Here is a 22,307-nt window from a genome sequence, read left to right on the forward strand (position 1 = left end):
ATACTTTAAGATAAAGCTTTTATTCTTGCTCAAATATGGAGAAAACTCAGTAGGGTTTATGGAGGTCTGGCAGTGTGTAGCTCAAAATCTCAGGCTTTTTTTTTTTTTAATTAAATACAAGCATTTATTCAATTAATTATAAAACAGTATAAAAAGTGAGGTACAATCACACCAAAGTTCATCCAGAATGCCTCTTTATAAATTATGAGACTGATATGCTAACAAGGCACCTGCTTCTTTATAAATTAGTGCTACTTGTTCATTTTACAATGAGATTAAGCCTTCACATGTGTTAACTTCAGATGCGAGTCTGTTCTTGGTGGTTCAGAAGTTAACATGATTTCGGATGTCGTTAATTTGCTTCACCATTTCTCTTATGTGCTCACCCCTGTAAAATCATACAGTTACTCACTTTGGGGGAATACAATGAATTAATAAGCCATTAATAATTAATATTGAATCTTAAGAATTTAGTAATGTTCAAATATCTTAGAAGTGTTTTGCTAAAATTAATGGCTTAAGGTTTCAGATGGATGGTAATGGTAATTCACTTCAGGCTAGCAGCAGCAAATATTGTAGTGCAACTGCTGGAAATATTTTTGAACATATTCACTGGGGAACACCTGGACCACCCAACAGAATTACAAAGACAGACATCCATTTTGACACTCCCTCCATACTCATCTCTTAAGTCCTTATTTATCACTACCATAGACCTCCTGTCCTGGTAATTACTTCACTTGCAAAATGTCAAATGCTCTTATCTGGGCAAAGAAAGGTTGATTTTGGCATTTTGTAAAGTAAAAACTACCTTGCAGGAACAGCTGATTAGTAGTACTACTTACTCCTCCTTCAGGATGGACTGAATGCATTTTCGCTGGTAGGCGCTGAGAGTAATGGTGGGCTTTTGAGGACTCAGTACCTTTTCCATCTTTCGTTGTTGATAGTCTTTTTTCATAGTAACCTTAAGTATCAAAAAGAACACATAAGACACTTCAGCTGTGGTTTGCTACACATTTTCATAATATTTATTTTAGCCTATTCTTTTCACACTTGACAATTATTTTCTGTAGAAGGAACACTTTAAAAAGTACCAACCAAATGTAGCCAACCTTGTATCCATTCCTACCTGTTTGATGGCATTGCCCAAATGTCTAAGTTGATCAGGTATCAGCTGTAATTCCTTCTTCATGTCTCTCTCACTGTCAGAGAGAACTGGGAGCTGAGAGTGAAAACTGTGAAGTACTTTTTTCATCCTGGGCAAGAAGTAAGTAATAAGCAAACGTTGTGGCTTAAGATCTCAGCTCCTTAGGAGGAACACAATCCCAACTAAAGCTTCTAATAGAGGAATCTGGTGCTTGTGAAGGAGGGCCCTCCAGGGTGGGCTTGGGGAAAGCAGCACCGCACTGTGTTCTGTAGGACACACCTCACAGGGAGTGCCCAGCACCTAAGAACTTGTAACACTAGTAGTGCCTGAGTGGGGAACTGAACGTCACGCAGTTTATATAGCCCACTGACCTGTTCATGATGTCTTCTTGTTTTTCCTTGGCTTCCTCGTATTTGTCAGCTAAGCGCTCAGCCATTTCCCGTAGACTTTTCCTAATGGCATAAAAAGCAAGAGTCCACCATGATGGTGACGCCACTCATGTTGCTCACTATCTTAGGGAGAGCTCCAGCTCCAGTCTAGCTGAACTGTTTGCTTCCTCTGGTCGTGGCACTCACCTCTCCTCTCTACAGTAATTGAGATCTTCTAATTGTTTCTTTTTTTGGTCACATAACAATTTGACCCTTCAAGAACAAAGAGAAATTTAATCAGAAGCCGGGTACCAGCCAGGGACTGATTGGTCTGTGAACAGAGGCCGTCCTACCTCCGCTGAATCTCCTCCTTCGCCAGGTCCTGTTTTAGAATGTACTGTTCTCTGAACACCTGGGTGGCTCTGCTGATGAGCTGAAGACATTCTTCAGGAGGAGGAGCCATATCTTTTTCAGATGATCTTAAAAAAAATTCTATCATTAGTTTCCTTAGTTGAGTAAAACAACTGAAAACAGATTCATGACATTACTGCTTTTTACACTTGCTGTTTATTCTTCTCAAATGCCTCCTGGTATCTGTTCCCTTCCTCTGTTCTCACTAGCTGATTAAAGGTGCCCTGTGTTTCTTCCAACTCCAACATAGTAAAAAGTATATGAAAAGAAACAGCTGAGGACAAAGAGGATGAGGAATGGTTACAAAACAGAAAAGGGAGGCACTTTTCAAAACAGATAGACCCTGGGACTTCCCTGGTGGTCCAGTGGGGAAGAATCTGCCTGCCAGTACAGGGGACATGGGTTCAGTCTCTAGTCCAGGAACTAAGATTCCCTCATGCCACAGCGCAACTAAGCCCATGCACCACCAACTACTGAAGCCCATGCAGTAGAGACCGTGCTCTGCAACGAGAAGCCACCACAGTGAGAAGTCCCCACTGACTGAAACTAGAGAAAGCGCACATGTAGCGATGAAGACCCAACACAGCCGTCAAAACAGAACTGATACGCCCTAAATTCCATACTTCAAAAATGCTGGATTTGCAACACTACGTTGCAAAATGCTTCTAATATGCTTTTCAAAGGAATCCGGGGTTTCAGCCAGAATACGAAGGGGAGACTCTGCCACTTCAACATCCTCTCGGGTACAAAGCAGGGGAGGAGATGCTGGATGGACTGTGCTTCTGCAAAATAAATAAAATTGACCATGGAGATACTTGAAGTATAGGGAAACCTGTTGCATTTATCCAGAATTCTGAGGGTTAAGAAACTATAATATGTAACAGAAACTCTCAATAACTTCAGAAAGCTTGAAAGACTGAAGACTTTTTTTAACAGCTTGGCAAGTGACTGACTTTGCAATAATTCAAACCTGGGAGTTTGTTAATAAGGTTACTTTATATAGACAACTTACATTTCAGGGAGTTGGCAGAAAAACAATTTGAAGGTATCTAGATAACTAATAGCTTACTATGGGTTCCTTAAGGGGAACAAGAATTATGAGTTCAGCTGCATGTTCACTTCTTCCACAGTTTACACATTCTATGTATGATGAGCCTGAGAGGCTGGCAGAGATGTAGAAATTAAGAGTGGGTGTGGACTTTGAAGTCAGAAAGCCCCATACCTGCAGCCTCATTCTCGGTGTTCCCTATGACTTCAGCATCTACTTAGCCTCTCTATTCCTGTTTCCTTGTCTATGGAATGAGGGTAACACTGCTGTCCTTGCAGCATGGTGGTGGTTTAGTCAGTCATGTCCGACCCTTTGTGACCCCATGGACGGCAGCCTGCTGCTCTGATTACAGGAGGCAGTGCAGTAAATGGCTAGTACTTCTGAGCCTGACACAGAGTTTAAAATCACTAAATCTAGCTAGCTCATATTAATGATGGAGTTCAGTATTTTAGTATTCTTTCCACACTTGGAAGTAAAGCTCCTGACTCTGCTAGCCAAAGGAGATGCCAGAAATTATGCCTAAAATAAACTCTTCCAGAGATGACAGGAGCAACAGAAATACCCCACTTCCAACCCTCTAGTCAGAAGCCAGAGCATAAACCATGTATTTTCAGTCTGGTTACTGAGGGCAGCGCCCCAGCTTAGATTCTGCAGAATTAATGAGAGCTGTGTGGGAACACAAGAGTGGGACTTACAGTAAAGGCCTGACGAGGCATTCGTAGGTACTGGTGATGCAGATCATTGTTGGCCCCAGGATGTCAGGGACAATCCAGAATCCTCGAATCGGAGCTGGCTGCCTGAAAAGAACACAAGGGCACAGTCACACTGCAGAGCAGCCAAGGCAGCAGATCCAAAGCAACAACATGGCTGAGGCTTGTGGCCTTCTCAGGCCTGGGCTAGCAGTTGCCTGAGATATGCTATCAGTGCAGTAACCTCAGAGGTGGTGACTGGAAAACCCGTACCACTTATAGCTCCATTGGGGCTGAATCAAGCTGTCACTCAGCAGCCTGAGGCCATCTGACTTGCAGGTCACTCAGGAGCCCACAGCCCCCTGGTACTTGCTGTCATCTCAGAAGTTACCATGATACCATGAAGCCAGTTCTCTACGCGTTTCTTCCCAACCTGCCCAGAAGCCCCAGGGACCTGTGCATACCTAGCAGAGCACCCAATCCAGTTAAGAGCTCAGATCTCTGAAGTAGTGTCTTTCTGACATTAAAAATTCAACGCAGGCCAGCATCTATGTCACAGGATTCACTGTGCCGTGCACAGCAGGCAGCTTCCTCTCAAGTCATGGTTATTACTTCACTGAAGAAACCGAAGACGGGACCTCAGACAGGAACTGTCTTTCCTGCCCTCATGCTCCTCCCACCCCCACAGGTGTTTCTGCCCCTGCATTGTAGATGCCACCCCTCTCCCCTCTTCTGAGAACGGCTCTATCGGCTCTGATCACAACCTCCCCACTGTCTACTCACCCTCAGCTTATCAGCAGCTCACACCTGTCCCACCTGAAGCACTCTCCTCAACTACTCCCTCTCCCTTTGGAGCCAGCAGCCTCTCCTCAGCAGCCCGCAGCGCTATTTCTCCTGCCACATCCTTCAGTTGTCTTATTTTGCACAGGGAGGGGAGTGATGGTGAGTGGGGGGAGGGGGGGGGCAGTCTGGGAAGTTGTAATTTTTACTTTTGTATTTTTAGTGTGTGAAATATACACACAACGGAGTACATACGTGCACTCTGCAACCACTCTCCAGGCCGAGACTCAGAACACTGCAGGGGCCTCAGACCTCCCATGTGCCTCTCCCTGACCACAACCTTCCACTTGACTTCTATGATACTCAGGTTCTTGTTTTGTTTGGTAGTTTTCCTATCTATGTACACATCCATTCATATTCAAACTGTTTAATTTTACTTATGAAATGTTTATACATGGAATTTTTATTACCTGTTGTCCCCATTCATTTTTCACCTGTGCTATCCTCTCCTGCCCCCAAAGCATTTCTCTGTGGTTCCTGATGAGCCCCCATGTGGACACTTCACCTCTCTGCAATGCTCTGCTGTGCTTATTTGAAGCTGCTGCCCTCTGCCTCCTCTGAAACATCCTCCTCCCAAGCATCCTTCCCTGGGTTCTCTTTCAGTCTCTCTGGCAGCCTTTACTCCAGTAAAATCCACCTGCCATTGCAGAAGACATGAGTTCAATCCCTGGTCTGGGAAGATCCAACATGCCTTGGAGCAGCTAAGCCCATGTGCCACAACTACTGAACCTGTGCTCCGCAACAAGAGAAGCCACCACAATGAGAAGCCCAGCCCTCACAATGCAATGAAGAACAGTCCCCGCGTGGTGCAACTAGAAAAGACTGTGATGCAGGGAAGACCCAGCACAGCCAAAAATAAAAAAATATATGTATATAAAAAAGTATGAAACAGACATGGTCTCTGCGTTCATGAAACATATATATTCTAGTAGTGGTGACAGTAAATAAACACAAACATGAATATAAATTATGTGCTTCAAAGATAAAGAATGAAAGAATGTGAAGGGGTTCTGGGAAATCAAGGGAACCCTCTATGAACTGATATTAAGATCAGATAGAAGAATCAGAGTTAGTCAAGTGAAGCCTGGGGTTATGATAGGGGAAATACCTCTGAGACAGAGGACATACAATGTGGACTGGGCGTGGGCGGAGGAGAGCTTTTGAAGAACAGATTCTTTTGGGGTGAAGAATCCTGTCTACCTGTGAGTGTAATATACACACATACCCATGGACCTGAATTACTGAAACAACTACTATCTGTGTTTACAAGGGCGAGAAGGTCTTTACCTGCATGGCAGTGGCTTTGTACAAAGAATGTGTTCTACAAAGCATTTCTGTTCTGTAGCCAGTTCCTGTAAACTGTCCTTATCTTCTTCATCTACAAAGAACACATTATCGAACACAAATCCATTATCAGATATATAGATAGCAAATATTTACCCCCGTTCTGTAGGTTGTTTTTAGTGTGTTCTTCTATGTGGTATATAATTTTTGCTTTCATATTTTAGTCTTTGATCAATTTTGAGTTCATTTTTGTGTCTGGTGTGAGGTAATAGTCTCATTTCATTCTTGCATGTAGATGTACACTTGTCCTAGCACCATCTGTTGAAAAGACTATTCTTTCCCCCAAGTAATTGTTCTAGGACCCCTGCTGAAACCAATTTACTATAAATGTAAGAGTATGTTTCTGGACTCTCAATTCTATTCATTGACCTATATCTGTATCCTTACACCAATTATCATACTGTTTTTGATTACTGTACCTTTCTAATAAGTTTTGAAATTGCAAAGTGGGTCCTCCAACTTTTGTTTCTGTTTTTCAAGATTGTTTTTTTACATCTATACTTATAAAAGACATTAGTCTCTAGTCTTTTCTTGGATGTCGTTGTCTGGCTTTTATCACAATAATATTATCCTCATAAGGTGATCAGGGAAGTGTTTTCTCCTCTGTTTTTTGTAAGAGTTTATGAAGAATTGGTATTAATTCTTCAAAAGGCTTCCTAGGTGGTGCAGTAGTAAACAATCTTCCTGCTAATGCAGGAGACATAAGAGATGTGGGGATCCCTGGGTCAGGAATATCCCCTGGAGAAGGAAATGGTAACCCACTCCAGTATTCCTGCTGGGAAAATTTCGTGGATAGAGGAACCTGGTAGGCTACAGCCCAGAGGGCTGCAAAGAATCAAACATGACTGAGCAAAGCACAGTAATCAAAATCAGTTTTGATTACTGATTCAATCTCATGCTATGTATTGTTATATAATAGGTCTATTCAAATTTTCTATTTCTCTTTTAGTCAGTTTTGTTGATTTGTATCTTTCCAGAAATCTGTCCATCTCATTTAGGTTATCTAATTGGCATACAGTTGTTCTTGGTATTTCCTTATCATCTTTTGTTCTTGGTATATCCTTATAAGGATATACATATTTCTGTATGGTCAGCAGGAATAGCCCCTGTTTGATTTCTAATTGTAGTAACTTGAGTCTTTATTTCTTGGTCAGTTTACCTATAGGTTTGTAAATTTTGCTGATCTTTTCAAAGAACTATCTTTTGGTGTCATTTATTTCCTCTATTGTTTTTCTGTTCCAAACTAATTTTTGATAGACTCTATGAAACATACTGAAAAGCACAAAAACTCACCTGACCCAAGAAACTTGTGAAGTTTATGAATCCAAGTTAGCCCAACACTATGTACACCAGCTTCATGAGTACAGTGGTATCTTGAAGGACACTTGGGATCTGAAAATGGAATCAACAATATAAAGGAAGCCATCAGAAAACTAAGAGAATTCACCTGAGTAGGCCACAAATGCATCTGGTGATGGAAGTGATGCAAGGTCGACAGGACCTTCATACTGTGGCACTATGTCAGGAGTTTGGGAATTTAAAAACATGACTTCAGTTTTCAAATACATTTTAAAAGTATAATTAAGAAACTCATTTCAAATATGTTATTTCTCCAAGTATTAACACAGAGTTCACTGAACATAAACACTTGTTATCAAGTAACTGACTTATGCCTTTCTGTCCATCTCTGTGCACTTATTTAGTTTTCAAAATAAAATGGTAAGAAAGGCTCTAGCTCTGTAGAAAACCTGTGCTCCCACACATCTACTTACATGAAACTGTTGAAGCTACTGCACTCCTCCAGCACAGGTGCTGAGAAGACTTCAGCACAGCAGCTTAGTGAACAGTCCTGCCACAGATGGTAAGTCAGGTGTGAAACGTGCAGTTTTACTTGTCCTGATAACGTTGACTTACAGAGAATTGTTTGTTGAAATTTTAGATATAATTTTTGTATTTATATTTACACCAAGAAATATGAGCAGTTATTACATAATTTTAATGAAAATTTCTCTATTTCTTTGAAGCCCTAGTTATCAGTAACACTATTGTTAAATTAATAGATGAACTCTTGAATATTTATTATTTATATTTATCCTTGTGATTCAGGATTTTTAAAACATTAAACAATGAAAACAAGATTTTTTTAAAAAATGTATATACTAAAGCTGGTTTAAGATGGCAACTGTCAACCATAGGTCCTAAACCAAATTTTTCTTTTATCTAACATCCTCACTTTCTCACTGCCAACTTTATAGTAAGTAAATGTTATATTATTTTTATCTGTTTTATATGTTGGGGTTCTGCATAACACCTCTGAAAATAGCATCATGTTATGAACAGTTAAAAAAAAAAAAGAAAGGCTTCTGGCAATCTCTATGGTAATCATCTCTCTGAACAATAAAGTACTGAAAAGTTTCTTTTCTTCTGCTCACACCTTAAGACTTAATTTGAGACTTCCAAAGCTCAAATCATCTCATTAGGTTTCCCATTGTTTAACATGGCTTTTTGAAATGAGTCTGTGGTGCTGAAGTTAACAGAAAAACCCTAATATTGGGATGTGACAAAATCTGTTATGAGAAAAGGAAATACTAGTAACTGCAGTAGTAAATTTGCTAGACACCCCTGACAAGATATGTGGTAACATAAGCCATTCATTTACGTCATTAAAAATCTGGGAATGTTTCAGTGATTGTAATATGCTTTAAGTACAAACATGAATGAGTGAGAAAATTTATTAGTTTCTTTGAATAAGAGAACATTTTCATATATGAATCAAGAAAAAAGCCTACAATTTAGATTTCCCAAAGACATATGTATCTATAAGGAAACCAATTAGTTTACATTACTTTACCTCACTAGGTCTCAATTTCCTCATCTATAAAGCAAAGTTCTGAGACTTAACATTTAGACTATATCTCTCCAGTTAGAGAGATTAGACATGCCCAATGAGTTCTCTTTGCTGTAGCATAAAGGTTACTATGCTCTTAAATGTTAGACTATACTTTAGTACAGAGTTGAAGCCAGTGTTACCAAACCTGGGCAAACGGGCTAATAGGACTGTAAGCAGATTAGATCAGGCTGCTTCAGGACTGAACTCCCTTTCTCTGGAATGAGGAGAGGAAAACTATGAAAGGTTCACCCCATTATTCCCGAGTGAGGAAGCTTTTGTTCCTCATTCTTCACAGGGAAGACACCTAGATCCTAGAGGAAACTAAGAAAAAGTTGAGAAGCAAATAGGATTATAGGATTTTTATGTCAGAAAGGACTTTAGAGATCATCTGATGTTATCCCTATTATTTTTAGGTGAGAAAATTAATGATCAGAGAGGCTGAATAAATGTCCAATACTACAGAGCTGATTAATGTTAGAGCTGTAACTAAGACCTAGGACACTCCAGACTCCTAGTTACCAACTCCTTTCACTCAACCACTCTGAGTCTGAATGACACACAGCAGTTTAGCCAAGAGCTCCCTGGATGAACAGAGATAAGCTGCCAGAAAGCTCTGGAGCCAACCCAGGTACAACCCAGGTAAGTTAAAGCAAAAGAAAAAAAGATAAAAAGGTAACATTCAAATGGGTCTGGGTATAACAAGATAATATGTTCTCAAATGAAGAAAGGTATTTTAAAGAGATATCTTAATACAAGCATATTATCACTTAATTTTTAAAATTATTTTTACAGTTTATTAAAGTCTGCATAAATTTAACAATTTGAATAATGAACCTATTTTTAATTGGAACAGGAAAAAAAAATGACTATTATAAATCTGAGTTGATCCAGCCTGAAGACCACGATCTGAATGAAAACTTGGGAAATTTGCTTTTCTTAAATCTACAGTGTAATGTTGTGGCTAAAAGGCCAAAAGAACCTAGTCAAATTTTTAAAGGCTGGAACCACACAAAATACAATTAACACAGGAATGGTCTGTGATAATCTCATTTAAGAACTAAATTTAGTGAACACTTTACCTCTGTGAAGCTTGATTGGACAAGAAAAGTCAGAATCAAAGGGCTCATCCTCTCCAGATGCCAGTTTCAGGGCAAGCTCCAACTCAACACACTCAAACACATACAGAGATGGAATGAGGTCAGCCCTGGAATCCCAGGACTTTTCTGACTGTAAACAAACAAACAAAAAACATGCATTATAACTTTAGTGTTTCATGTTCCTCTGAAAATGTACACAACTAAAAACAGAAGCAAAAAGCTGTATCAAGTAGTGTTTCCTGACTTTTCTTATTCCCACCCTCTATTCCAACAATGTGCTCTGTTACTCTTAAAAGAGAATACAAGGCTTCTCTGCTCTTGGGAAGATGTAAACACACAAATTTAGAGAAGAGCCAATTCAGTTATTCAAAGGTTCTTTTTACCTGTCACCAAAGGCAGCAGCTTAGAGTTAAGAAACATGTAGGCTGCTGGACCAAATAAGCTGGGAACATCCTAACTTTTTTCAATTTAAGTATTTAGAGTGGGCTTCAATTAATTTTGAGTGTTAAGTTTCCAAAATAGTGCCAGATACATAGCTCAGCAGGTAAAGCATCTGCCTGCAATGCAGGAGACACAGGAGACATGCGTTCAATCCCTGGGTCAGGAAGATCTCCCAGAGGAGGAAATGCAACCCACTCTAGTAATCTTACCTGGAGAATCTCATGGACAGAGGAGCCTGGTGGGCTACAGTCCACAGAGTGGCAAAGAGTCAGACACAACTGAGCGCGCGCGCACGCACACACACACACACACAGAGTATAAAATTACACACACACACACAATAAAATTCCTCCTATACAAAGCCTTCATACCATTCAAAGAACTATCCCCAGTGTTGGAGATGCAAATATGCCCACGATCGCCCAACTTACTGTCTGGTCATCTTCTTCTTCCCCCTCCAGCACAACACAGTGATAGAGCATTCCTGACTCAGTAGCAATCACCAGGATGTTAGGGACACACGGTAAGCAGAGCACAGCACAAGCATCATAGCCATAGTTATCTTCCGCAGCAGGATGCATGGGCAACGGGCCCAAAAGCTTGCCCACACTCCCAGGGCTAAAAAAAAAAGAGTGAAAACATACTTGGGAAATGTTGACAGAAGACCATACCTATCACTTAAAACCCTTTTTGACTCTGTCTCCAGCTATGAGACACTGATTAAAAATATAGTCTATTCTCTATTCTCAATGTCTCCACTTTTTCACTTTCCCACTCAATTTCCACCTCTTTGGTGCTTTTCTACTGGAGATAATTTTGTCCCCGAGGGGACACTGGTAACGTCTGGAGACATCTTTGGTTGCCACAACTGGGAGGATGGGGGACAGGTTACTGGTGTCGAGAGGCCAGAGATGCTGCTAAACATTGCCCCACAGGGCAGCCCCTGTCAATAGTGCAGAGGCTGAAAGGGGCCAGCCCCCAGTTTACTGTAGTTTATGCCTTCACCACTCTACTGAAGTTGCAGGACAGTTTTGGTTTGTAGCATGACTTTCTGGTGAACAAGGAACCACACAGCAGGAACCCTGCCTTCGATCTTGTACTCCTATATTCTGCCACATATTGAGCCCTGAATAAATATCTATTGAGCTGATTTATAAATAAATCATGATGTTCAGACTTGAGCCCTATGCCTAATTAGGAACTTTCCCAGAATTCTTATACTCTACTGACACTCTCATTAGAACAGTTTTCTCTCTAGTCCTATATTTCCAACTGTCCATGGAATACTTCCAAATTATTGGAATTATTTATTTCAAATTAGTTGTCTTTCCTGACCTCACTATTTGTGTCAATGCCTCACTCCCTTCAGCTTCCCCTGTAGCTCAGTCAGTAAAGAATCTGCCTGCAGTGCAGGAGACCCAGGTTCGATCCCTGGGTTGGGAAGAGCCCCTAGAGAAGGAAGTGGCAACCCACTCCAGTATCCTTGCCTGGAAAATATCATGGAGAGAGGAACCTGGTGGGCTGCAGTTCATGGGGTCGCAGAGATGGGCACGACTGAGTGACTAACACTTGTAGTATTTCCTATGTTCATTTCTCCCTCACATTACGACTAACACTTGTAGTATTTCCTATGTTCATTTCTCCCTCACATTACCACCAGAGTTTAAACTCTTGAAGACCATAAGCTAAATTTTGGGACAATTTCTTTAGAAGTCCCTCTGTTCCAGTCCCTTTCCAGCCAATTGTTTTATCCTCCTGTTTAGAAACCATCACTGTCTTCCTATTACCCTATTCCTACAGAAAAGACTCCACATCCCTTAACTAGGTACTTGACTCCACCAAGTTCTCCCTGGACAGATACCTCCAGGTTTATCCCTAAATGCTCCCTACCTGAATCTTTAGCTCTAGTCCCAAGTGTGGAGAAGGCAATAGCACCCCACTCCAGTACTCTTGCCTGGAGAATCCCATGGACGGAGGAGCCTGGTAGGCTGCAGTACATGGGGTCGCTAAGAGTTAGACATAACTGAGTGACTTCACTTTCACTTTTCATTTTCATGCATTGGAGAAGGAAATGGCAACCCACTCCAGTGTTCTTGCCTGGAGAATCCCAGGGACGGCAGAGCCTGGTGCACTGCTGTCTATGGGGTCACACAGAATCAGACACGACTGAAGCAACTTAGCAGCAGCGGTAGCAGCAGTCCCGAGTGTTTAATCACTGGGACCCTGAACGACACTTGCACTTGCCTATTTTCATACTTGACTTCAAGCTGTACTTCTGACTAAAATGGTCATTGATGCTTCATTTAATCCTGCATTAAAGCCTTAAGTTCCATATGACACAGTCCTTCTCTATGAAAACCTCCTTAACTTCTTCAGTCAGAATGATCTCTCCTTCCTCTGGGCTTTTATGAATATAGTCTATAAATCATTACCTTTCCAAGGTTATGTACGTCTCTTCCCCACAACTGGGACATTAAAAGACCAGATTACCATGTCTCACCATCCCCATGGTACCTTGTTCACATAAGATCCATGATACAGATCTTCCTTGACTTAAGGTGGAGTTACATTTCAATAAATCCATTGTTAAGTTGAAAATATTTTAAGTCAAAAAAGGATTTAATACACCTTATCTACCAAACATCATAGCTTAGCTGAGCCCACCTTAAATGTGCTTGGAACACTCACATTAGTCTACAACTAGGCAAACTCGTCTAACACGAAGCCTATTTTATAATGAAGTGCTAAATATCTCTATTTCTTGAGTACTGTACTGAGTGATACACAGAATGGCTGTAAGTGTGTCAGCTGTTTACCTTTGCGATTGTGCAGCTGACTGGGGGCTGCGCTCACTGCCCAGCATCACAAGAAGCTATCAATTGACTATCACTAGCCCGGGAAAAAATCAAAAGGAAAAACTTAAAGTACAGTTTCTCCTGAATGTAACTGTTTGTGCCATCGTAAAATCGTAAGTCTGACTAAGTTGGGGACCATTTGTAAATACTTTTTGATTGACTAGACTTTGTGAACACAAATCCAGCCTTAAGAGATTATCCGAATATTCTATAGAACGTACCCAAATAATATGAAGAGGTCAAGTGATCTGTACAAACTTTCTCTCCAGAATGGGCAAGCCAGCATTGAAAGGTTGCAATATTTCCAGAAACTCATAAACATGGACCCCAGATCCAACCATGACAATCTGTACTGTAGCACAAGCTCGACTTTCATTTCAGGTGGGTTCCCCCCTCAGCTTACCTTTGCAACAGACTAATGTATGTAAGGAAAGTCTCCCCATTCTCATATAAGATGTACAGAGGATAAGCTGCTACTTCTTCTTTGCCTTTTTGTCCAAATATGTGCTTTGGGACTGCTGACAATGGCCCAAAGTCAAATGCAACTGCTGTCTCTCCCAGAGATGCAGTGTAGGCCCTTCTGAAAAGGGAGTTAAAAACCAAAATGAAAACAAAACTTCCAATAACAGCAGGTGGGGTGGAATTTGTATTCAATGGAGTGAGAAGACAAAAAGTTATGATTATGAAGAATGCTAAACAATACTGGAAAAGGTTCATAAAGTTAAATGAAAGCAGCAGACTATAGAACTATATAAACTGTTTAAATATACAGTCACACAAATAGTAAAAATACACACATACAGACATGCATAAATATAGAAAAGAAACAGGAAGAAAACACATAAAGACATCCACAGTTATTTCTAAGCAGTAGGATGCATTCAGTTCACAAATATTTACTAAGTGTCTCCTTTCGTGCCAGGCACTGTAGGTTCTGGGAAACCTCAGTGAATTAAACAAGGGCCCTGCCCTCTAACGAAAAAGATGTCAACAGAGAAGACACAATCAGATAACACAAAATCAGAAAAAGATGTTATTAAGAAAAATAAAGCAGGGGAAGGGGTGCTGATGGAGGTGCTACTTCAGGTGACCTGGGAAAGACTCTGATAAGTGATATTTGAGCAAAGATTTGAAGGAAGTAAGGCAGTGAGTCTGTGGTTACGCGGAGGAGTAGTAGTTAAGGAGAAGTAGTTGAGACAGAGGCTGTGAGGAACTGCAAGAAGGCTGAGTGCCTGGAGCTCAGAGCCAAGGCGGTGGGAGGACTGAGGTGGAAGTGTGCAGTAAGGGGGCAGACCCTAGGCCTTCAGGCCATGGCCTCTCTGGGAAATGAATGAAGTATAGAGAGCAGGGAAGTAGAATGAGCTGATTTATATCGAAAAGTAGCACTCTGGTGCAATATTAAGATCACACTATAGGAAATTTTTAAATATTTAATTTTCTTAATACTTTTCTATAGTTTTCCCGATTTTCTACAAAAATATACATTACCTTTATAATCAGGAAAAATAAATGATAAAACATGCTATTTTATTATTTAAAAAATTTCATATAATTGGTTTTTCAAAAAGATTCAGCTTAGTACAAAAGTAATGAATATGGTTAAAATAAAACCACAATTTCATACAGTTTTTGAGACAGTCAACATCATTCTAAGGTGTGATAAGTACCACATCTTAGTTCCTTTATCACGTGGAAAGGTATATGGTATTAGGAGGCAAGAAATGAGGAATCCCCAAATCCAGAATAAAAGAACAACCTGAGAGTTAAACTAAACAATTAGGACAATGACTGGAAACAAACAGACACATCGATTATTTAAAAAAGACTTGAAGCTATCCAAACCTAACTGGAACTTAATATAGTAATATTTCTACATGATAGAAGTTATCAATTAATGAGTACTTATTCTGTGCCATGTTAAGCACTTTCTATGCATGATCTCATTCATTCTGTACAGTAATCCAAGTACATGGTGACTATTCTTCTTTTAAGTGTTATTTATTTATTTGCCTGTGCCAGGTCTTAGTTGTAGCATGTGGACTCCTTTGTTGCAATGCACAGCCTCTCGAGCTGTGGCACATGGGCTCAGCAGTTGTGCTGCACGGGCTGGATGCTCCATGGCATGTGGGATCTTAGTTCCCTGACTAAGGACTGAACCTGTGGCCCCTACACTGTGCATTGGATTCCCAACCACTGGGCCACCAGGGAAGTCCCCAATTTTTACATTCATGGAATATATAGTCATGGAAATGAGACCAAGTGAAATTGAATAACTTGCCAGATGCCACAAGTGGCAGAGCTAAGACTGGAACACAGGTGCTGACACCAGAGCCAAAGCTCTTAACAACTGCGTTTGTTCTATAGCCTCTCATCTAGACAATGAGTCTGGCAAAGGTTGAGAAACTATGGAAACGCTCTGCCGACACCAAAAGAGGACCTATTTGCAGATGTTTCCCCATTGTGAAGATGGATGGATGGGACTTTAAGAAGCTAATGCTGTATAAGACATTAAAGTCATCTGACTGAAAACTTTCAGTTCTGGGACTAATGAATTAATTCATTCATTAATTAATGAGAATTAATGTGGTCCCAGGCTAGTGGCAACCTCTGACTCCTAACAGAAGCAGAAGAAATTCCTCTCTGGAAGAACATACTCCCAGCTTGGGCTCTTGACATTTCCAAACATTAAGATCAAGTAAACACAAGTTCACAATGAGAGATCAGCAACCACAGGAGGAAGTGACTGTGATTACAGGACAGGAGAAAGAACAAACAGATTTAGATCCCTGCCTCGCCATGACTTCAGAAACTGAAACTGTCACATATAGAATAGCTGTGTGTAAAATATTCAAAGAAATAACAAACAGAAAAACAAAAATAGACTATTAGATATAACCATTATGAAGACATGAAAAAGAACTAGTTGGAACTTCCAGAAATATTACTACTACGGGCTTCACTCCACATACACACCCTGTGGATGATAGGGTGTGGTAATCACCAGAAAGACTGAGCAGGAGGCCAGAGGAAGGGAGTTTTAAGTTCAAAGGGTGATTCTGTTACTGGTCAAAGTAGGCAGGAACTTGCTCTGCAGTGGGCAAGAAAATGTAAGATAAACCAGGGTCACATGAGAAGCAGGAGGCAGTCTGTGGTCCACTCCAGCTTCTGGAGTACTAGGTGCTGGTCTGGGGGTCCAGCAATCTGCTCGTCCATAATGAGTGAACAGCCGGCAGGCCTCCAGCCCAACACTCTCACCTTCCACTTTTTCTGTGACTTTGAAATATTATAATTCATTCTCTTATTCAAGATATGACAGGGGCTAAGTTTTGGCTACTCACAGTTTTGAACTTTCTTGAAAAAAGATCAAGCTAGCAGAGTAAATTTCAGATTTGTAACTTCTTATTACCTACTCATATTGTGTATTTTTTCTTATTTCTCATATTAACAGAAACCATGCTAAAGTCACCTTTGGAAAATCTTATAATCTTAAAATTGCACTTACAATCCCAATAAACCAATTTTTAAAAATTTAATGACAGAAATAAAAACTTACCCTTTGTTGAGTATTAGGCTTTCCTCTTCTGCTTCTGAAAGTACAATGACCTTAGTTGGTGTCTGGGGCTCACGCAAAGAGTAAATTCTAGCAATCAAAAGAGAAGAAAGCCAGCACTTAAAATTCTCTTTTATTTCCTAAAGTTGCTCCTTCCTTTCCACCCAGTCAGTTTTTGAGAATTTTCCTACCAGTCTTTACAACCATTTGCCAAAGACCTGACTGTTACTGACAAAAATAGCCTACCTCATTTGTTCTGAAGCAACCCAAAAGGAAGGTTTCCTTGGTACACAAAGAAATATTCTCTGCCCTTACCAAAATTCCTTATATCAGCCTTCCCCAAACACTGCACCTCAGTTCTTAGCCATATACACCTTGTCTAGTCATCTCACAAACTTTTTACATAAGGCAGATCCAGAAAGTTAACTGGTAATATCAATCTCTGTAGGACGAGGGCATTTAATCATAACAACGCAAACTTAGAAAGCAGCTTTAGAAATGATCAAATCAAACCTGCTCATTTGACAAATTAGAAACAGATGCCCAAGTTGTTTTTTAACATCCCAAAGACAGAAGTGACACTGGGACAAGAATTCAAATCTCTCACTTCCCAATTAAATTCTTTTTTTCTCTATGCTATATCACCTCCAAAAGAGTGACATGGTAAAAGCAGTTTTAGGGAGATTATTTTAATAGTTAGATTGGGAATGGAGAGACTGGAGGCAGAAAGACTAGCTGAGAGGGAAGAGCAGTAACTAAGTCAGGGCAGCTGAACACTGCTTCCATGATGGAGAACAGGTTACAGCAGCCATCATAGTTTTCCAAGCTGTTAACTGGCAATTAAGAGAGTCTTCCCACTCACAACACTGTAAGATACAGACTTACCTTATGACATTATCTGACGTTAACAGCACTATGTGGGGATCTAGCATCTCGCTCGGATACCAGGCAGCATGCTTCAGAGTTAGAGAGGTTGAACTGGTGAAAAATCTCTCAGCAACGGGAGTGGTACTAAAATAAAGACAGCAATTTTTCCAAAACTTTCTAAAGGAAAACCTATCTCAACACTTTTTGCTCTTCTTTCTTTTAAATTCCTTTTTCAAACATCTTGCTGAGACAGCAATCAAAGCATCTGCCAACCAGTATCAAAGAATCAAATATTTTCTAATCTGTATCTTATAGAGTACCAGTGATTTTAGACAGAGTAACTTATCCTTTTAGTACCTTTGTAAAGAAAATACAAAGGCAATTATTGTCACTTCTATTGTGGATATGAAACAGACTTAGAAAAGAAACATTTTCAAGGAGGCCCAACCTAAGGGTTGTGGAGCTAAAGGTATGTTTCTACCTTATATTCTTTTCATATTTTTCACACTCTCATTTCTCAAGATATGTTGACAAAGAAAAAAATACAAAACTAAGTTATACTTATGAGAAAACTGTTTGGCTCACAGACAATAACTGCTTTTAAAGCATCTTATTTCAACCTACTTGATAAAACAGCCTGACTTCCAATGAGACAGCAATGTGGTAATCTAGGCAAAATATATATACTATATATATCACATATACTATAAAAGTCATTATCACAAGAGGCCAATGTGCAGACTACCTAAAGTACACTGATGTTTCAATAGTAGCAGAGTAAACACACCTTAAGAACCACTGACTTTAAGGAATTTTCTGCATGTATTACAAATTATACAGATAAACACTAAATGGAAATGCAACTTACCTACAATTCACTGTTGATTTTCCACCTTCAAATTCAGAATTCTTTCCCCATCTTTTAGGTAATTCTAATATCATAAGACCTTTTATTCCTATAAGTGCTACATGATGTTGTGTTGGGCTTAACAAGACTTGATAGATTTCAAACAGGGGTGGATTTATGCAAAGCAATCTCTGAAAATTAAAGCAAATTGGTCAAAATAGTTCACTTGAATGTAAATATATATGGTAGTTACTCGAAAGCATAGTACCGCTTTAGTTTTCTATTAATGTAGCATAAAGAAGCATTCTAGATAAGTACTAACACTTCAGCCATTAACTGATGAAATATTTTTTTAACTGCTTACATTGGAATATTATATAAAATGCATCAGATTTCCCTACTTTGGTAAAAATACTATATAAAATTTGCCTTTTTATGATCAAACTCCAGACTACCACTTTAGCCTCAATTTTCCACCATTCCCCACTTGTACTTTATACTCCAGATTAACCTGATTTCTGGGAAATCACCATGTATTTCTGTACAACTATCCTTCCTGCAATGCCCTCATTTTCTCTTTTTAGCTGGCTGACACATTCTTGGAGACTCAGTTTCTATGTACTTTCCTCCCAAAAAATTTCTCTGATTTTCCGGCCAGGAACCAGCACATCTTTTCTGTCCTCCTATAGCACACCCTAAATAATTCTACTGTAATCCTTATCACCCTGCATTCCAATTATCCTTTTAATTGCTCATCCCACACAACTGTGAATTACCTGAGCTCTGTGTCTTTCTTGTTACCCTTGGCAAAGTATGTGGCGTGTTGCTAACTCTCAGTATGTTTTAGTTGACTAGCCAGTTAAGAACTCAGAAGTATTAGTAAATAATTACTATGTTATAAATAGTACAATAAGATAGCGGCTTCAAGAACTTCTGCAGCAAGTAAAATGCTGCTTTCCCTAAGCAGATTTAGTTATGGAGCACAGACATTTTCAGGAAGGTTCTGTTAAGCTGTCTGTCTTGGCAATATATGCCTTCCAAAAAAAATTGCATTTCTTCCTATTTCTTCTCTCATGAGTATCTCAAATTCCCTTTTTCTTTTCTATCCACTTTCAGTAATAAACCAAGAGATTACCAATGTATTATTTATCCTGGTGTACAGAGAATCATCATCTGCCAAAATCGTATTAGACAAGACTGTTATATATAATGTGATTCCAGTTAATTGTTACTGATGTAAGTCTGGGCTTTGTTTTTTGTGTTTTTTTTGGGGGAGGGGGGATTGCTTTTGCTTTTAGCGCCCTTTGCTGACTCTAATCAAATTGCTTTTTCTCCTGTCAATGGTTCGTTCCTTCTTTCCACCATCTTCTCAATCTTCTATATGATTCTAAAAATCTATCTCAAATCAAAGGCCACCTTTCTTTGGCAGAACAATCTCATCACTTTAGGTTACCTGTGATAATCACAGTATTCAGGTGTTTTTTGGTTTGATTTCGTTTGGTTTTTAAAGTCACTATTCATGCCTTTGATCTGTTTTTTTTTTGAGGGGGGTATTTTTTTTTAATTTGGTTTTTAAAGTTACTATTCATGTTTTTATATCCTTTAAAGTTGTGACTCATGCTAAGCTGCCTCCTCCTTCGAGTTTTTAGATTTCTGAGGATTGAAGGTCATTCAGACAGTCATCAATATTGTACTGAGAGTTCATATGTTCCAGGCACACAGAAGTACTGGGAATACAAAACTAAGTAAGGCAGACAGCCCTGCCCTGGTGCTTGTAATCCAGAAAAGAATTCAGGCAATGAATTAACAAATAAAAATAATTTAATCAAGATTGTGCTAAATTTTGCACAGAGATATGGAGCGCTATTGTACTGTGTGCTGAACATCTAATAATTACTCTTAACTTTTAGGACTTCCCTAGTGGGTACAGTGGTTAAGAATCCGCCTGCCAAGGCAGGGGACACGGATTCCTTCCCTGGCTGGGGAAGATTCCATAAGCCTTGTAGAAACTAAGCCTGTGCACCAGAACTGCTGAAGCCCAGGTGCCCTAGAGCCTCTGCTCCACAAGTGAAGCCACGGAAAAAAGCAGCAGCCCCCATTCTCTGCAACTAGAGAAAGCACAGACAGCAATGAAAACTCAGCACAATCAAAAATAAAAATAAATAAATAAAGCATATTAAAAAAAACTGAAATTTTAAAGTGAGTAGACAGTAAGCTCGTGACCTGTTTTCAAAACTGCAGAAATGTTGCTAGCACTCTATTCAAATAATTTCTCATCGACAAGGGTCAACCAGCACACAACAGCTGCCATAGGTTAGAATGGGTGCCAAGTTTTCTTATTTTGTAATCTTTAAATGACAAGAATTGTCTTGTTGTTACAAGTAAACTTGCTTGTAACGTTGCTTCCATAAAGCAACGTTTAATCACAAGAAGTCTAACACTCTGATTACACCGACTTTCACATGTTGATGGTTTCTCCAAGACAAGCCAACATCCCTTTCAACTTTGGGGATGGCCTAATTTCCAGAGGATTCCACCTCCATGTCAGGCAGGAAATCTGGTGCTTTGGAATCGACGACCTGACTTGAGGCTCACATCCACCCCAAGAGAAAGTCAGGATAGTCCCTCTCATTTTATGCAGTGATGCCGTGACACCGGTTTCTCAGGATCCACCTCCTAAAAACAGCGAATGCACCCACGCTCTCAAGTCCCGTATCCCCCGCTGTTTTTCTTCAGAGCACTCGTACCACTGATACTTCACTGTGACTCCACACTCCTTTCCTTCCTCTCAGACCCGGACAACTTAAGCGCCTTGAGCACATAAGTTCCTGTAACAGTGTCCAGCGCGATGTCAGAATCAATGAACATTTGTGGAAGGAATGAAATACGGGAAGAGAGGCTTCCAAAAGCTCCGCGGCCGTGGTAGAGCGAATGAAAATAAGAGACTTCTCCACTCGCTGCTGGGCATCCCCCCAAAAGACGTCTGCTTATGCTCGCATAGCACCCCTCCCACCCAGCAGACAAAAAATAGCCAGGATGCGAAGGGGACGAAAACGCTAGCTAAGGGTCGTTTCTCAATTCGGCCTGGCCGTACCTGGTACTGGGAGAGGGAGGGCTCCTCACCAACGCCGTTGGGGCCCCGAAGGCGCACGACTAGGAAGGAGCTGTCTTCTGGGTCCCACAGAAAGAGTTCCCCGCCTAGGCCTAAGACCAGGTTTCTCGTCAACAACTGAGGAGGCAGCGGCGGCGATGAAGGCAATGATGAAGCCGGCTTCTTAGTTTCGGCTGAGCTCTGGTTTTTCAGTCCCTCTCGGAGCCGCAAGAACACGGAGTGGTTGGGCAGCCAGGTCTGCCACAGCTCACCGTCACCCGGGCCTCCTTCGGCGCCCGCCATCTTGAACCCACAGCTCTCTGCGGCCTCGCCGCTGAGCGCAGCCAATCCGCTTCCAGCCTCCACTGCTTCGGTCAATCATCGATCAGGCAGATCGGAAGCACGAGACAGAATTAGGGGCGGGGCAAAGGTGAGAGCAGCCCATCAGATAGCGTCATCGCCAAAGGAAAGCCAATCACCAGTCAAGCCTATTCTGAACCAAAGGGGCGGGAGGAGAAAGACTACAGGCCAGAACCTGAATTGAAGCGTCGGCGTTACGGGAAGTCTAGTACGGGGCGGGAAGGGTGTGGGTGAAAACTGAGATCTGCGTATCTCGTTGCTTATCGGACATCTCCGCCTGGATAAAGCTAGACATCTAAAAACTTCCCTCAAAAAATAAAACCTTCCTTCAAGACTTACCTCCTTCAGTCTAGGTTGGATAGACTTCACAAATGTCACTACTTCAATCCCCCATCCTGGGGTGGCCCAAATCCGTCTCCGTGTGGGACCCACCGAAAAGAAAACGTTTCCCAGAATTCCCCG

General features: G+C 40.6%; 1 protein-coding gene across 3 annotated transcripts; it reads right to left on the bottom strand.

Annotated features, from left to right (window-relative positions):
• Positions 1-95: 95 nt before the first annotated feature.
• NUP88 (nucleoporin 88) lies at positions 96-22,296 on the bottom strand. Of its 3 annotated transcripts, XM_065908538.1 has the most exons (18): positions 22,185-22,296; positions 21,489-21,850; positions 18,416-18,585; positions 17,566-17,691; positions 16,684-16,770; positions 13,534-13,710; positions 10,707-10,893; positions 9,817-9,964; positions 7,141-7,239; positions 5,791-5,881; positions 3,670-3,771; positions 2,550-2,708; positions 1,869-1,994; positions 1,723-1,788; positions 1,519-1,599; positions 1,130-1,256; positions 846-964; positions 96-388 (listed from the first exon to the last, which is right to left on the bottom strand). In XM_065908538.1, the coding sequence occupies exons 2-18, from the start codon at positions 21,786-21,788 to the stop codon at positions 325-327; spliced, it is 2,229 nt and encodes a 742-aa protein (XP_065764610.1). In that variant the 5' UTR covers positions 21,789-21,850; positions 22,185-22,296; the 3' UTR covers positions 96-324. The 3 variants fall into 3 exon arrangements, with proteins under 3 accessions (XP_065764610.1, XP_065764611.1, XP_065764612.1); XM_065908539.1 differs by lacking the exon at positions 22,185-22,296 and having other exon boundaries at positions 13,534-13,707; positions 21,489-21,853; XM_065908540.1 differs by lacking the exons at positions 13,534-13,710; positions 22,185-22,296 and having other exon boundaries at positions 21,489-21,853.
• Positions 22,297-22,307: the final 11 nt, after the last annotated feature.

The sequence above is a fragment of the Muntiacus reevesi genome, chromosome 18, assembly GCF_963930625.1.
Source record: "Muntiacus reevesi chromosome 18, mMunRee1.1, whole genome shotgun sequence".
Taxonomy (NCBI): domain Eukaryota; kingdom Metazoa; phylum Chordata; class Mammalia; order Artiodactyla; family Cervidae; genus Muntiacus; species Muntiacus reevesi.

Excerpts from the sequence above, each read along its gene's own strand:
- NUP88 (XM_065908538.1), bottom strand. The coding sequence starts at position 21,788 with ATGGCGGGCGCCGAAGGAGGCCCGGGTGACGGTGAGCTGTGGCAGACC. Across the intron at positions 16,771-17,565 it reads ACGTCAGATAATGTCATAAG|AATTTACTCTTTGCGTGAGC; the intron begins GTAAGTCTGTAT and ends TTTGATTGCTAG. Across the intron at positions 13,711-16,683 it reads AGCCTAATACTCAACAAAGG|AAGGGCCTACACTGCATCTC; the intron begins GTAAGTTTTTAT and ends CTCCCTTTTCAG.